At 41.3% G+C, this 17,856-nt stretch overlaps 1 protein-coding gene across 1 annotated transcript in view; it reads left to right on the top strand.

Annotated features, from left to right (window-relative positions):
- igf2r (insulin-like growth factor 2 receptor) overlaps positions 1-17,856 on the top strand; it is a 176,450-nt gene that overhangs the window by 99,191 nt on the left and 59,403 nt on the right. The window contains exons 25-28 of the mRNA XM_067989229.1: positions 3,760-3,938; positions 5,370-5,457; positions 7,956-8,177; positions 10,442-10,572. Of these exons, the coding sequence (XP_067845330.1) occupies positions 3,760-3,938; positions 5,370-5,457; positions 7,956-8,177; positions 10,442-10,572 (620 nt within the window). The remainder of the gene's footprint in view (positions 1-3,759; positions 3,939-5,369; positions 5,458-7,955; positions 8,178-10,441; positions 10,573-17,856) is intronic.

Consider the following 17,856-nt stretch of genomic DNA (forward strand, 5'->3'; position numbering starts at 1 on the left):
ACATTCACTCCCTTCACCACCGGCACACAGTGGCTGCAGTGTGCACCATCCACAGGATGCACTGCAGCAACTCGCCAAGGCTTCTTCGACAGCACCTCCCAAACCCACGACTTCTACCACCTAGAAGAACAAGAGCAGCAGGCGCATGGAAACAACACCACCTGCACGTTCCCCTCCAAGTCACACACCATCCCGACTTGGGAATATATCGCTGTTCGTCGCTGGGTCAAAATCCTGGAACTCCCTAACAGCACTGTGGGAGAACCTTCACCACACAGACTGCAGCGGTTCAAGAAGGCGGCTCACTACCACCTTGAGGGCAATTAGGGATGGGCAATAAATTCTGGCCTCGCCAGCTACGCCCACATCCCATGAACGAATGAAAACCTACACCGAGTGTTTTTTATCAGGCCCTGGGGATTTGTCAGCCTTTAGCCCCTTTATTTCCCTAGCACTTTTTTTGTTACTTTTACTGGTTTCCTTCAGTTCCTCCCTCCCTCTCTCGATCCTTGGTTCCCTAACATTTCTGGGAGGTTACTTGTGTCCTCCTCTGTGAAGACAGGACCAAAGTGTGTGTTTAATTGTTCTGCCATTTCTTTGTTCCCCATTTATAATTTCCCCCATTTCTGATTGTAAGGGACCTACGTTTGTCTTCACTAATCTTTTTCTCAACATATTTAGAAGCTTTTACAGTCAGTCAGTGTTTATGTTCCCATAGAAGCTTTTACAGTCAGTTTTTATGTTCCCATGGACGCTCTTTCGTGGTTACTATCTTAAGCTTTGTTTAAAGTTACTCTGACAGCAACCAAATGATAGAATAATTATGTTGGGCTCCAACAGCCTAATTTTCTGTGCTTCCTTTAGTAAGGAGGAAAAGATAAGACAGATCTCAAGTTTTTATTTAAATCTTAGGTTTTTGTTACAAATTGGGTCGCTTTAGAGACCTTATCTGGTTCAGCGGCCTCAGTCCCTTCCATAAGTGTCCTTATGCTAACACACAATAGGCCAGATTTTACTGTGAAACTAACAACGCTCACCGTTAATTCTGTGCAAATCAATCAGCAGCTTCCGGCTACCGCACATACGCAGTTAAACGCGGAAATCTGGAAGTTGCTGAACAAGATACACTGTTCCTCATAAGCTTTGCGAGAGTGGCATCCCGCCGGCTGGCTCCCCATTCATATGAATGGAACAGTGTTAAGTTCCTGCACTGATCCCGAAATAGGGACTAAACTTGCCAGAAGAAGTCAGGGCTTGTCCATTCTGATATAGGACCCTTTTAACGGCATGGTATGTCTTATTAACTGCCAAACGATCTCTCTGGCACTGAAAATTTATTGTAAACAATTTTACAACACCAAGTTATAGTCCAACGATTTTATTTTTAATCCCACAAGCTTTCGGGGGCTTTCCCCTTCCTCAGGCGGTGTGGAAAACGCCTGAGGAAGGGGAAAGCCCCCGAAAGCTTGTGGGATTAAAAATAAAAGCATTGGACTATAACTTGGTGTTGTAAAATTGTTTACAATTGTTAACCCCAGTCCATCACCGGCATCTCCACATCACTGAAAATTTACTTTGACAAGTGTGGAGTCTCATTCCTTCAGATTTTAATTGTTGGACATTTTTTCTAAAAAAAAATTAAATTTTTATTTTTTTACTTTTTTTTTCTTTGTCTTTTTTACCTCCGCCTCTTAATTCATTTTTTCTTACCCTCTTTATTTTGCTTTCTGTACCTGATTCGATATTGAATTCACTATTCTAACTTAAAATTTCCTGGTTCTGACACTGGATTAATAGCATGCTTCAGTCTGATTTGGTTGCTTGCCCTGTTCACACAGGTCCCAGGTGCCCTGTAGAGGGCGCTGTTCTTTTTGGCACTCTAATTTTACAAGTTGTCGTGCAAAAGCTCATAGAAAGTCTATGGGCAAGTGATTTTTTTTTTGTAATACTCCGTATATTTTTTAAGTTATGGTTTTACATGAGAACTTTTGTTCAAGGTGAAAAATTGATATTTAATTAAGAGTTTTTAGAAAGGACGGAAATGGGTGCTCACAGCAAAATCCGGTCCAATGTCAAATAACGACTTCTTATGGCATAATACAGGGGATATAACAATGTGCCCACCTTGACATACGAACTGGATATTGGGACTTTTACCCTTCTCCGATCTATTCAGTGTTTATACTTTAGCGTGATGTGACCAGGATAAAACGTTAATCTGTGTTGTTTTTGACAGCAAGTGAACATACAGATCAGTAGTTATCATTGGTCTCAATTTGCTTTGCACATCCCTTGACCAACGCTACTAAAACAGATTATCTGGTCCTTGATCTCATTGCTTGTGGTACCTTTCTGTGTGCAAATTTGGTTGCCGTGCTTGCCTACATTACAACAGTGACTACATTGCACTTCAAAAGTACTTCATTGGTAGTCTGGTTCCTGTGAATGGATGTTCTGCACCGGTTGCTCACAAACGTTTTTCAGAATTGGGCTATCTAATGTCTCTTTTTGCTTCACCAGGCAATTCCCAGCTTCCATGTTTCTGTTCAAGGACTGAGGATAAGTTATCATGGAGGCAGGATAGCCTTTCTTTTGGCAGCAAATGTTTCTGTACTTGTTTCCTTCATTTCCCCTCATCTGTGCAGTGCTTCAGAAAATCAGAGGACAGGGAAGCTGGCTTCCTCAGTGCCTGGCTAATCTCACTATCCCATAAGAAAATTGCTTTTCTCACTTGTCAGGTCAGATTCTATATCTGGATGCCCTTATTCTTGAATGCAATCAAACCAAAGTCTAGTGCTGTCTGTAAGGGACACTCTGCTTGTCATGTACAAACCATTCATTAATCAATGCTTATAATACTAAATGGAAGAAGTTTGTTCAGTGGTGGTCATTAAAACCCATTAGTCCTCTCTCCTGTAGCATTCCTTCCATCTTTAAATATCTGCAATATCTTAATCAAAAATTGAAACCCAGCTCCATCTGTCGTCTTCTCGCTGTGATTTTTGTCTTCCTTGACTCCCTTGCTTCACATTTATTAGGAAGGCATTTGGTCGTATTTCATTAAATGAAATCCATCTGGAAATTAAATCTCGACAGGCTACCTAACAACATCCCCAATCTGATTCTGCATAGAATGATGTATCCTCCTTGCATACCTTTTAATGAATGGCAGAAGACTTCACTCTTGCTTGTTCTGGTTTCACCTCACTGAGCTGCTGAGATCCAAGCACAAGTCCTTGATCAGTCTGTCTTGATGTAGCACTTGACTAAGATTTACTATTTTATAATGGCCTGTCTCATTCTTGGAATGTGGTTTAACCTTTACATCCTTAGTGCTCATCCTCCTAACCCATTATTTGCATTGATTTGTTGTGGCTGGATATTATTTTTTCCTTCACTGAAAGCATAACCTGCCTTTCTGGCTCCGTGTCTCCAAAAGGATGGTACTATTCTAGAAGTCTTGCAGCACAAAGCGGGAATATATTTCAAGTTGACTCGGACAATGTCCTGGAGATTTTTTTTTCCGGTTGGTTAATATATGCAGAGAGTAGGCTACATTGAGTGCAGGACTAATGCTAGCATATGCAAGTCTGTTATCTTATGGCTCTGTGCAGCAAAGACTGATTTTTGCCAACAGCAGCTTGTCCAGCTGGAACCTGCAGATTCCTCCAATTTATACAAACCGTTATTCTGAAGAAAGATCTCAAACTTGTGTGTAAGCAGAGGATGCATTTTAAATTGAATTATGTTGCTCTACAGGTGGTGCTATAGGATCTTGTGTAAAGTATGCTGATAAAAGCCAGAACTTGGGTTACATTCGGATGAGTCCACAGGCTGGGATTGATGGTTCCCTTAGTATTGTCTATTTGAATGGTGATAAATGCAAAGAGAATCAGCGATATTCTACACGTATCCTCTTCCAGTGTGATGAAATCCCAGTAAGTTTGTGTTTTTTAAAAATGCATTAGGACTTATTACTGTCACTTCTAACCATGTTTTAACCATTGTGGGAAATGCATGGAATTGTTTTCATATGCAGTGAATAGTCCAACTCAGATGCCACTTGGTATTAACATTCAAACCTGGTTTCTAGGAAGACGTCCTGATTTTTATTGCAGTTGTGTGGAATGTTTTTGTTTATCATGTGGGTGTGTGACCTTGTCAGAAACCCATCACCATGCTTGAGTCTCCAAATCAAGCTATTCAAATTTGCGTAAGTAGTGTTTGTTTGCCAGATACAGTGCGCACACTTCCTTTAGAACACATACCGATGCACAAAAAACCTGGGTGCAGATTGGTACCAGCTAAGGTTTAGGAACTTGTTACTGCTGAAGTTAAACTGGTTGAAACTCTGCAGGTTACCTACACAGTTCATTTTGCTTGACTAAAAGTTTGTTTCTTTCTAATGCTTTTAAATAACCTTTTAATGCTGCTGTCGTCTGTACACTCACCTCCAGCCAGGAAAGAGGGTGAACATGCATTTTGTTCAGCTGATGGGATGTACTCTCCCCGCCATGCTAACTTGAATCTGCTAGCTAGTAGCAAAAACCGTATTGATACTTGTCTTGAATGTTTGAGTTTACATTTCTAGGTTCCACATGAATGATGCTACAGCCTCAACAATGTGAACCAAGCATATCTGGCTGTAGTGCTAAGTTCTGTCAATGTTGGTTTGTTCTTGGGCATGTGAAGATCAACTTGAGGGTTTCCCACGTATTTTTTTGTTTGGGCAAGGGAGGGGGGAGTTCAACTGGCCCTATTTAGTTTCATAGAATCATACAGCACAGAAGGAAGCCATTCAGCCCATCGTGCCTGTGGCAGCTCTTTGAAAGAGCTATCCAATTAGTCCCACTCCCCCTGCCCTTTCCCCATGGCCCTGTAAATCTTCCCCTTTCAAGTATATATTGAATTCCCTTTTGAATGGACATCCGCTATCCTTTCAGGCTGTGCATTCTAGATCACAACTACTTGGTGTTTTTAAAAAAAAAAAAAATTCTTCTCCTCCTCTCCTGGTTATTATGCCAATCTCCTTAAATCTGTGTCCTCTAGTTACCGACCCTCCTGCCAATGGAAACAGTTTCTCCTTATTTACTCCATCAAAACCCCATATAATTTGGAACACCTTGATTAAATCTCCCCTTAACCTTTTCTGCTCTAAGGAGAACAACCCCAGCTTCTCTAGTCTCGCCACATAACTGACCTCATCCCTGATATTCTGTATCTGTTTCTATAACAGGTAAACTTTATATTTGATTAGAGAAGAAAACTGTCGGTAGCTGTTTTTCGTGACTGTTACAACAAATACCTTTGGGAATAGATTTTTCTTGGTGAAGATTAAGGTAACAGTTGTATTCTGTTTTTCACTGCAGGGTTCCCCAGTATTTGAGGAATATGATGAGTGTGAATTTCTCTTTGTTTGGAGAACTCCAGCTGCATGTCCAATTCGCAGGGCCCAAGGTAAATGTTGGTGTATTAGACAGTATTGATGGACCTGAGAATAAGCACATGGAGAAAATTTATAACCGTTTAATTGTATTCCTGTTCTGTGAAGGCCGGCCATCCCTGCCCATCAGGGAACAGCTCCATAGGGAATCTTGATGCCAGTCAGGAGGTATCGAAGCCAGTGCCAGCTAGTGCTGGCTTTCCTTGATCACGTCTTCTGATTAGCATCCTGCCAATCTTTGGTATTCCCCATGGAGCTGCAAACTTTGTTGAAGTAAGGAGATTGGCTTCTTGTTGCAAGTGGGGACATGAGTTAAAATTCTATCTCAAAAATGTAAATAAAACAAAGGTTTTAAATTGGCTTTTAATGTATAGATTGGAGTGGTGCTGAAAAGTGAAAACCAGTATAGATCCATTGTGTTTTTTTTTTAAAAAGAAACCCTTCCGGAGGGTGAGAATTCTGTTGCTTCATCACATGAAATACACTCGATGTGAATGAAGATTGCTGTCCAAGGTTCCCATTCATGTCTTTGAAGTGGAAAATCAGGGAGGTTCTGCTGGTCTTCCACCTAAGTGGCTGTTCTTCACGTGGGACCCTAGATGTTGGCAGGCTATTTGACCAGGTGGGGAGATGGGCATCACAGCTCAGTTAATCATGTTTCTGTGGGGATCATCATCTCTTCTGCCTGCAACCCCTATGCCAAGGTCAGTTAAATGTAAGGAATCTTACAACACCAGGTTATAGTCCAACAGTTTTATTTGAAAATCACAAGCTTTCGGAGGCTTTCTCCTTCACACTCACCTGACGAAGGAGAAAGCCTCCGAAAGCTTGTGATTTTCAAATAAAACTGTTGGACTATAACCTGGTGTTGTAAGATTCCTTACATTTGTCCACCCCAGTCCATCACCGGCATCTCCACATCAAGGTCAGTTATAACACCCCTACTGCAATGTACAGATGAGGGGATGAGACTGGCTCCTTGTTCTCAGTCTGTGACTAGGTACCATATTGGATGATACATTTACCCATTGGTGGAGTTCTTACAGCGTTTGAATCATTGGAAAGAACGTCTCTTCAGCACAAGCCTTGTTTACTTAAAAAAGGAAGCGGCACTTTTTTGTCTGCTTGTATCTTCCAATATAAAGCTGTTAGAGTATAAAATACACTTCATGGAATACAGCACTAGTTCCAGATCACAAATTGCACATAAGGACGGCCATTCGGTCCATCTCAGCTAATGCTTATGGAATGACCCTAAAGTCCCCTCATTGTAGCATCCATTTGATCTTAAACAATTCCAGGGTTTTTGTTTCCACTACTGTATCTGAAAGCCCATTCCATGTGTTGTCACTTTGTTTGCAGAACTTCCAGGTATTGGTCCTAAATTTCCCTTTTACTAGTTTAAAACCTGTTTTATTCTTGTTTAATTTGAGTTTATCTTCCATACAGTTTAGTCTTTAATACCTCTAACATCTCTCTTCAAGGCTGAAGAGCCGAAGTTTCTCCCGTCTTTCCTCATAACCGAGACCTGAACTATATACCCAAAATATTCAAATGCAAGTCAGAGGAAGTCATGATCAAACGGTACAGTGCCCAGGTCAGACCACTGATTGAATGAATATTGTCTGTGGCCAGAACTTGGATACAAGGGAAACACTCCAGTGCTGGAGAGACCTGAATATTGTACAGTTTGATCATGACTTCCTCTGACTTGTATTTGACTGTTTTGGGTGTATAGTTCAGTATTCCTATTAGCTTGCTGATTGCTGCTCTGCATTGGTTGGACATCTTGAGTGCTTAGCCTACATAGACTTTTTGGTCATTTTCAATTTCATCCATGGCTATTTCAGCACTATATGGAATGAGGTGTGTTGCCCATTTCTCCTTCCTGTGTGCAGTAATTTACATTTATTTGTACTTAATTTCACCTGATGTTGTTCTGCCCACATATACTTTTTGTCTAGCTCGTTCTATAATTTCTGGCTGCCTCCTCCAGTTCCACTATCCCTTCTAGTTTTGGTATTATCTGCAAGTCTGACCAGTTTGCTTTGAGTTTTAGAATCGAAGTCATTAATATAAATTACAAAGTGTAGTTGGTCCAACACCAGTTCCTGGGGCATCCCAGTCACCACTCCTTTTCTTTCTCCTCCCCCATGTAACATCACTAACAAGTATCTGTCGTCTTTTACCCTTCAGCCAATTTCTTATCTATACCCAAGATTTACCCTCAATCCCCACAGTTTTGATTTTAACTAAGTGTTTCATGTGGAATCTTGTCAAATGTTGAGGTGCAACATATTGTAGGGCTTACCACAGTCCACTTGGCATGTTACTTACGCAAAGTCGTCAAAGATCCTGGAATACTCATGGGGGTATTAGAGTAGCTACTAAATACATTGTTAAAATTAGAGGTTCCAATAACCATTGGAGAAATGGTTTTGGTTATTTTAACAGCTTTTATTTGGAGTATTTTTATATCGTGTATACTAGAAATATGTGCTTTCTTTTCAAGGTGAAAATTGTCAAATCAAGGACCCAAAATATGGTTATGTTTTTGATCTGCATCCACTGGCTAAAGAGAATCAGCAGGTGAAGGCTGATGACTATACATATTACTTTCGAATATGTGACCGATTAAGAGGATTCAACTGTGGAGATGGTCAAACCAGAGGGGCAGATGTGATTTCGGCATGTCAGGTGAAGACAGGACCTACTCCTGTCTACAAGATAGCAGGTATGTTTTCCCTTTCAATATGAAGTGATAGAAATTAGATGAGACTTTTTTGGGAAGGGGGTCTATGTACCCAAGTTTTTCTCAACATAAGCAATGTTTTGGAGAAAAATGAAGGTGGGCAAATTTTTTTTTAAATCCTCTTCTCTTCCTAAAGAAAACCTTTGGCACTTGAAGAGTAAGTGAAGTGGTACACGTTTAGGTAGTTTATAATTGAAATGATCTTAGCTTCATTAAGAAGTGAGTGGTTTGAATGCAGCAAGCAAGACTTGATGTAGGTGCAACAGTAACAATAGGCCTAATGATAGTATTGAAACATCGCAGTACCAGTTTCCCAGCAGAATTCGAAGGTAATGCAGGGCTGTTAGACTGAAGCAATAATTGTTTTGAAGGATCTTAGCAATTACCTGCTAATTATCAATACGTAGTCAGATCATTGCCCACTGATTTCATCGATTTTTACAAAGGCCACGTTATGTGCAATGGAAAAGATTTCCCAGCGAAGATAATGTGCAGTGAAAACGACTCCATCTCACTTTTGGAATGCTTCCTTGCCATTTATTACTAAGAAGGAGGTACAGAATTTGTATTCTTGTCCATTTTTTGTTGTCCCATTCTGTCCTTGTTTCTTGTGATTTTTAAGTCCAAGACCACTTGGGGTATCCAAGTGACTAGTGGCCTCAGGTGGATAATAATGCAGTTACAGGACTCCCAAGTAAATCTCTGTACATACCAACTTTAGTAGAGCAGCTTGCAGTATGATAAAGTGCAGTAGGCAAAGTCAAATATATTAACGTACTTAGTGTTTTGGGCTCGCTATAGGAAGTGCTTCCTTATGTTCTATTTGAGGCTATGAATTTAGTTCTGCACGCTGTATGGACAGTGGGAGCTCACAAGATCAAATTTATCCATGTGCAGAACCACAACTATTCAGTGAGATATAATCCTATATAATCAGATTTTTTTTTTTAGATCTGCATTTATAGACCACCAAGTCCAGATTCACTAAATGAAATCATTGCAGAGAATTTTTTACAGCTAGCATCACATTCAGGTCATTAATTAGGCTTGCCTGAGTATGAATTCACCAGTAAACGTGAGTTGGTTGCTGAAGGTCCAAGTAGATTATCAGAGCTCTGCCCACAAAAATAGCTTTGGAAGTTCCCATCCATTCCAATAGAGGTCTTCATGTGCTATACACACCAGAAACACTGACCAGAGAAAGACCAGCTGGTCCATTGAGTCTGTCCTGTTCAGCTGTATTGCAACTAGGCAATATGACCCCCCAATACTCCCCACCTATCAGCAGCCATGTAATCTCCTGGGAGAGGCAAAAAAGATGCCAAAAAAAAAACCCTCTTGCCAATTCAGGGGATAAAAGAATGGGAAATTTCTCTCCAACCCCCGAAGACGATCAAAAACGAGTTTCAGGCGCTAACAATGACCATGGTACATTACCCAACATCCCACCTACTTTTTGTATGCAGTGATATCAGCTTCCTCCAGGTCCTTGTCTAACAACAATAACATCATCTTGCATTAATATAGTACCTTTTAACGTAGTAAAATGTCCCAAAGTGCTTCACAGGAGCATTATCAAACAAAATTTGACACCAAGCCACATAAGGAGACATTAGGACAGGTGACCAAAAGCTTGGTCAGAGAGAGGTTTTAAGGAGTGACTTAAAGGAGGAGAGAGAGGCAGAGAAGTTTAGGGTGGGAATTAGAGCTTAGGACCTAGCTGAAGGCACGGCCGCCAATGTGGAGTGAAAGAAATCGGGGATGCGCAAAAGCGCACAGATCTTGGAGGGCCATGGAGGAATTTGAAAACAAGGATGAGGAAACCAAGGCGTTTGCTGGACCAGAAGCCAGTGCAGGTCAGTGAGTGAGATGGGTGAACGGGACTTGATGCTATTTAGGATGCGCTCAAGTTTACGGAAGATGCAGGGTGGGAGGCTGACGAGAGCTGTCCTGCTCTCTTATATTTGCAGTGACTCTGCATGGGCTGGCAACCTATTCAAAGGTCAGTGGGAAAAGGAAAACCCCCTGACATCTAATCTGTGTTTACATAACATGTCCCCTTGTTCTCATGCTTCATATTTCCAAGATCACACACTTTGCAATTGACTAGGTGGCAGTCCAAATTTGACCCAGTTTTAAGGAGCCTCATTCTGGTTATTTCAACCAGTTGCTCTGTCCTAATTGCAGCTGAAAGTTGGTATTAAAATCACCTAATGTATTATGTTTACCATGTATTGTTTTCAAAGGACTCTTTACCCAGAACTTAACCTATGAAAATGGATTGATAATGATAAACTACACGAGAGGGGAGACCTGCCATAAGATTTATGAACGGTCAACAGCCATCATGTTCTACTGTGATCACAGCCAAACTCCGGTTAGTGAAATAATATTGCGCGATGACTTAAAGCAGCTGGTCAATTTTATATTGCTTGAAGTTTAAAAGTGCATCTCCAGACATAAAACCTGATTTGATTTGATGGAACATCACCTTGAATCTGGGTCATATAAACACTCTAGTGAAATACTAGTTTTTAAAGTGCTAAAGTCAGTTTTCTTTCATGTAAGTCACTTCATGTAAGAAAATTAGTTAACTGATTTTTCACATCTCTGGAAACACTTCATATTTGAATAAGAAATCTGGCACAACGTCCATGGTTAATAAAGTTGCCCTTTTATGGCGTATTTAATTTTCCAGCTTACTTTGTTGTACAAAACTTTTCAAAGTGCAAAGTGGAACTTCAACACTGAGTATTTAGATGTGCAAGTTTTAATCTAAAAATCTATAAAAATTGATATTAACCAAACAAAAGGGTTTCTTGTATGGCGCACACGTGAATTGGGTTTCTGCCTTATTTCCTGCCTTATGTAACTGCAGAATTAAAAGGGCATCTCGGTTTACCATATGTAACATGTGAAAACTGCAAGCACCATGGGTAAGGAATGTCACTGATGTTCTTTCTGAGCAGGAATTCTATAACTTTTACTTTCTGCATGTAAAACTGCCACCAGCCATCCATGTTGTATTTTTGCTGACTTGCATTGGCCCGAATTTCAGTTTGGAGATTTGCCACCTTTCAGATTGTGTCGAGTAGAATTTTTTTTTCCCTGTCAGTAGCTATAGGTGCTCCTTCAGTAGTAATCTGATCATGCATGAATGTTGTGATGGCTTTCATGGGTTAAAATAAAAAAAGGACAATAGTTACCTACCTTTGATCAAGTTAATGTGGCTACAACACTGTCAGTAAACTTGTTAGTGAAAGAAAAGGAGAATCTGCATGGTTGTGGAAGGCCTTTCAGTTCATCTTTTCAAAAATGAAATACAGAATCTCACTTTAGCTCTCAAATCTTCTGGGAAAGACTCTACCAAGTATGAAAGAACTAACTTGCATTTATATAGCACCTTTCAGGACGCCCCAAAGTACTTTACAGCTAATGCAGTGCGTTTTGAAGTGTAGTCACTGTTGTAATATAGGAAATGCAGTAGTCAATTTGCGCACAGCAAGGTCCCACAAGCAGCAATTAAATAAATGACTTGATCATCTATTTTAAGTGTTGGTTGAGGGATAACTTTCGGCTAGGATACTGGGTGAATGCCCCCAGCTGCTCTTCAAATGTGTCATGAGATCTTTTTACACCCATGTGAGAGGGCAGATGGGGCTTTGGTTTAATGTTTCATCTGAAGAACAGCATCTCTGATAATGCAGAACCCCCTCAGTGCAAGCACTGAGGTATCAGTCTAGATTATGTGCTCGCATCTCCGGAGTGGGGCTTGAAGCCACGACTGTCTAACTCCGAAACAACAGTGCTACCTCTGATCCAAGGCTGGCAGAAGTAGTTGAACAAGTAACTTCAAATAAAGCAGATTTGTCAGAGGATTGCATCATCTCAGCAGTGCTGTCTCAGTCTAGACCAGAATCAGGTGCAGACTTTGGGGCTGCATTCAATTCTTAATCCCAACATGGCTACTTTCATCCCCAACACTAATATATTAGTTCAGAGCCCTAATGGCTATGGCCCATCATCAATGCATTTCAAGTAAAGCATGTTCTTGAACCTGCCTGAGTCTTGGCTTCACATTGTGCACTTCATGTCAAGATCCCAGTTCTCGGACTGGTCTGAGTCAGCGGATTCAGGATGAATATCACTGGCCCATGCTGCTGACGTTGTTAAAATATGCTCACTCTGTACAAATTAAGCCTCCTCTCTTGTGAAACTAGCCTTAGAAAGAACTGTAACCTGGAAAGATACCTCTCATTGCACTCATGGGTATTCCAGACTGCAGAAGCAACTGGAGAAATCATAGTGTGATAGCAGTGGGCAAGTCGGGGTTTCCATGCTCTGACAACCCTGGGTCAGTAAGTGCTTAACTTTGCATTTGAAGTTCTAAATAAAATGCAGCTAAGAGCACTATCTCAGAGGAATCCACAGAGAACCACAGCAATGTGCAAAGCTGAAACACCATGTAAACTCTTTGGATTGATACAGAATGTGGTAGTACCACAGCGTGTGCTTTTACTATAAATAGAGGTCTGGCATAAGCATGCTTATGCTGCTGTAATTTGTGATCTTGTGAAGCATAAATTTTCAAACTGGAGTCTCTAGATCTGGAGTCCACATGATCTTGCTGACTCACTAGCACCATTTTTTTTTTGCTGCATACAAAGTTTTCAGCTATAGCACTGTTTTCCTTTGTGTAGCTGACATTGTCTTTCAGAAGTTAGGATGGCGTTATTAGCATGTTACTATTTGCAGGTGTCGCCCACAACGGTTTGAGAAGAATTTCATAAAAGGACTGAAAGCATGATCGTTTCTTCTCCTCCTTCCCCCCTTTCCCACGGCCAGGCCTCAGTGTTGAACAGAAAAATGTCTCCTGGCCGGCCTCCCACCTTGCACCCTCCGTAAACTTCAGCACGTTCAAAACTCTGCTGCCCGTATCCTAAATCACACCAAGTCCCAATCATCCACCACCCCTGTGTTTGCTGACCTACATTGGTTCCCGGTCCGGCCACACATCGATTCTGAAATTCTCATCCTTGTTTTCAAATCCCTCCATGGCCTCGCCCCACCCTGTCTCTGTAACCTCCTCCAGCCCTACAACCCTCAGATCTCTGCACTCCTCCAATTCTGGGTACTTACGCGTCCCTGATTTTCTTCTCTCCACCATTGGCGGCCGAACCTTCAGCTGCTTAGGCTCTAAGCGCTGGAATTACCTCCCTAAATCTCTCTACTTCCTTTAAGACGCTCCTTAAATTGGAGCCATTAAAATGGCTGTCAATATGTAGCCTCTTGCAGCAGTCCAGATCAATCCAGTATGATCATCTCTTCCAGTATGACCATGCTACCACTCTCCGAGCTTCACTTTAAACTTCTAAAAAAAAAACGATAACTTTTTGCAATTGATGAATATGCTGCCTGCCCTTGTATCCAATGCTAATTCTGCTTCTGTGCTGGTTTTAAAATGAAAAATGGCTCTAGAATGTTTCATAGAAGTGAGGAGGTTCCAGAACTGCTGTGGTTTTTTTAAAGCTTTTTTTTTAGTGGTTTTAGCACTGGATTAAAATAAAAAGTGACCCCATTACTGATCTTCTCTGGTGGGGTGTGCTTGGGGGAGAGGGAGTTTTAAGAACAATTACTGGTTTAGACTGTCTTCCTTCAGCCCATCACCATCACTGTTCCTTAACTTGGGAGGAGGATTTTCTTTACAGTCCGGCAATCAGGATGTAATAGTTGCTGGGCATATGTAAGTTTTCTGGAACATTGAAGTTGACAGCTTTCACAACTAGGGACCAACTTTTTCTGTCATTTTAGCCAGTTGTTAATTTTGGTGTAACCTGGATGTGATTACTAAAACCAAGTTCTGAACTATTGGAAATCTGGCGAGCTTGGTGCCCTTTGAGAGGAAACTAGATGGACCATCTCGTGGCTGATCTATCTCAAAATAGTTTTAGGATTTCGTCTTAGCACTGATATGAACAATTGTTGTCTGTATGTCCAGTTCATCCTATTTCTGCCTCCAGTGATTCAGACACTGCTCATCTTTACAGACGAGTTAACCTCCCCTGTTGAGAAATGACATTGACAAAAAGAACATCACTTTTGAGGACATCCAGTCTGAGCATTGCTGTCAGACTGAAAATGATTTCCTCATAGGTAGTGATCTCGGTGCCAGTGCCACGTGCTAGTGAGTATAGGAACAGGAAAATAGACCAGATAAATGTGTGACTACAGGGATGGGGTAGGAGGGAGGGATTTCGATTCCTGGGACATTGGGACCGGTTCTGGGGAAGGTGGGTTCTGTCCATGCGGGGGATGGGTTACACCCGAGCAGGACTGGGACCAATCTCCTCGTGGGGGTGTTTGCTAGTGCTGTTGGGGAAGGTATAAACTAGTGTGGCAGGGGGATGGGAACCTGAGGGGAGTCAGAAGGGAGTAAAGTTGAGGGCAGGAAGAGAGGGGAAGACCCAGGGGAAATTTACAATACAAATAATACAAACAGTTCAAGAACAAGTGAAAAGGAAAACCATAGAGCAGCAGAAAGAAAGCGTATTTCAGACACTACAGATAATGTGAAAACTAGAAGGCGTAAGGCGATTAACCCAGCATCAAAGCTGAAGGTCAGGCTAGGGTGTGTGGCCCAACTAAGAGTTCTATATACAAATGCACAGAGTATAAGGAATAAATTAAATGAACTACAGGTACAAATTCAAATTGGAGGGTACAACATGATAGCTATCACTGAGATATGGCTGGAGGATGGTCAGGATTGGGAACTAAATATACCGGGTTATAAGGTCTACAGGCGAGACAGGGAAAAGGGGGAGGAGTAGCCTTAATGATTAGAGATAAAATCACTTCAATGATAATGGAGGATATAACGAGAGGTAAGCAGCCAAATTGAGAAATAGGAAAGGATCTAAGACTATAGTGGGAGTTGTGCATAGGACCCCTGGCAGCAGCTCTGAAGTGCTGGATTGTATAAGTGCAGAGATTAGACAAGCGTGTAAGAAAGGCGCAGTGGTCTTAATGGGGGACTTTAACCTTCACATAGATTGGGAAAAGCAGACTAGCAACTGTCAGAAAGGTAGTGAATTTCTTGAGTGTGTCCGGGATAGTTTTCTACAGCAGTATGTCCTGGAGGCAACAAGTGGGCAAGCCATACTAGATTTAGTAATGCATAATTAACCAGATTTAGTTAACAGCTTAACTGTATGCGAACATCTATCCAATAGTAATGATAACATAGAGTTCAATGTCGTGTTTGAAAGGGACAAAAGTGAGTCAGCTGCTAAGATTCTAGACTTGGGCAAGGCTGACTTCAAAAGGACTAGACAGAGACTGTCCACAGTAAACTGGGCAAATCTGTTGATGGGTAAAACGACTGATGATCAGTGGGAAATGTTTAAAGAAACATTTAACGAGATACAGAATCGGTTTATACCCCTGAGGGGCAAGCACTCTACTTGCCAAAAAAACAGCCATGGACAACTAATGAGGTAAGGGACAGTATAAGACATAAGGAAAGGGCATACAAAAAGGCAAAAAATGGCACGGATCCTGGCGAATGGGAAAGATACAAAGATCAACAAAGGGTCACAAAACAGATAGTAAGAGGTACAAAAAGAGAGTATGCAAAGAAACTTGCAAGGGATATCAAAACCAATACAAACTTTTATAGATACATTAGGAAAAAGAGGGTGGTCAGGAGCAGCCCTTAAAAACTGAAAGTGGGAATATTGTCATTGACAATGGGGAAATGGCGGACATGTTGAACAATTACTTTGCGTCAGTATTTACAGTAGAAAAAGAGGATAGCATGCCGGAAATCCCAAGAAAACTAATATTGAATTGGGGACAGGGACTCGATAAAATTGATATAAGTAAAGCAACAGTAATGAAGAAAATAATCGCACTAAAGAGTAACACATCCCCAGGACCAGATGGTTTCCATCCCAGGGTTTTAAAGGAAGTAGGTGAGCACATTGCAGATGCCCTAACTATAATCTTTCAAAGTTCTCTCTATTCAGGAACTGTCCCTCTGGATTGGAAAATTGCAAATCTCACTTTTTAAGAAAGGAGAGAGAGGGAAACCAGGGAATTATAGACCAATTAGCCTAACATCTGTTGTGGGGAAATTGCTGGAGTCTATAATTAAGGATAGGGTGACTGAACACCAAGAATTTTCAGTTAATCAGAGAGCCAGCATGGATTTGTGAAAGGTAGGTCGTGCCTGACAAACCTGATTGAATTTTTTGAAGAGGTGACTAAAGTAGTGGACAGGGGATTGTCAATGGATGTTATTTATATGGACTTCCAGAAGGCATTTGATAAGGTCCCACATAAGAGACTGTTAGCTAAGAAAGAAGCCCATGGAATCGAGGGAAAAGTAAGGACTTGGTTAGGAAATTGGCTGAGCGAAAGGAGACAGAGAGTAGGGATAATGGGTAGGCACTCACATTGGCAGGATGTGACGAGTGGAGTCCTGCAGGGATCTGTCTTGGGACTCAATTATTCACTATTTATTAACAACTTAGATGAAGGCATAGAAAGTCTTATATCTAAGTTTGCCGATGACACAAAGATAGGTGGCATTGTAAGCAGTATAGATGAAAACATAAAATTACAAAGCGATATTGATAGATTAGGTGAATGGGCAAAACTGTGGCAAATGGAATTCAATGTAGACAAATGTGTGGTCATCCACTTTGGATCAAAAAAGGATAGAACAGGGTACTTTCTAAATGGTAAAAAGTTTAAAAACAGTGGATGCCCAAAGGGACTTAGGGGTTCAGGTACAAAGATCATTGAAGTGTCATGAACAGGTGCAAAAAATAATCAATAAGGCTAATGCAATGCTGGCCTTTATATCTAGAGGACTAGAGTACAAGGGGGCAGAAGTTATGCTGCAGCTATACAAAACCCTGGTTAGACCGCACCTGGAGTACTGTGAACAGTTCTGGGCACCGCACCTTCGGAAGGACATATTGGCTTTGGAGGGAGTGCAGCGTAGGTTTACTAGAATGATACCCGGACTTCAAGGGTTAAGTTACGAGGAGAGATTACACAAATTGGGGTTGTATTCTCTGGAGTTTCGAAGGTTAAGGGGTGATCTGATTGAAGTTTAAAAGATATTAAGTGGAACGGATAGTGTGGATAGAGAGAAACTATTTCCGCTGGTTGAGGATTTTAGGAGTAGGAGACACAGTCTAAAAATTAGAGCCAGGCCTTTCAGGAGTGAGATTAGAAAACATTTCTACATACACAGGATGGTAGAAGTTTGGAACTCTCTTCCGCAAACGACAATTGATACTAGCTCAATTGCTAAATTTAAATCTGAGACAGATAGCTTTTTGGCAATCAAAGGTATTAAGGGATATGGGCCAAAGGCAGGTATATGGAGTTAGATCACAGATCAGCCATGATCTTATCAAATGGCGGAGCAGGCATGAGGGGCTGAATGGCCTACTCCTGTTCCTATGTTCCTAATTGCTGGGCCACATACAATGGGTATTATTCATGCAGTGTTCTCCCCTTTTCCACCCACCAGCTCCTGAAGGTGCTGGCATGCAGGAATACAAGATGATCTCAATGTGAGCTCAGATGGAGTCTATCTTTTCACTGATAGAGATTCCCCTCCTGAGAGCGCCAATTCCTGCTTGTC

Source organism: Heptranchias perlo, chromosome 8, assembly GCF_035084215.1.
Source record: "Heptranchias perlo isolate sHepPer1 chromosome 8, sHepPer1.hap1, whole genome shotgun sequence".
Lineage (NCBI taxonomy): Eukaryota > Metazoa > Chordata > Chondrichthyes > Hexanchiformes > Hexanchidae > Heptranchias > Heptranchias perlo.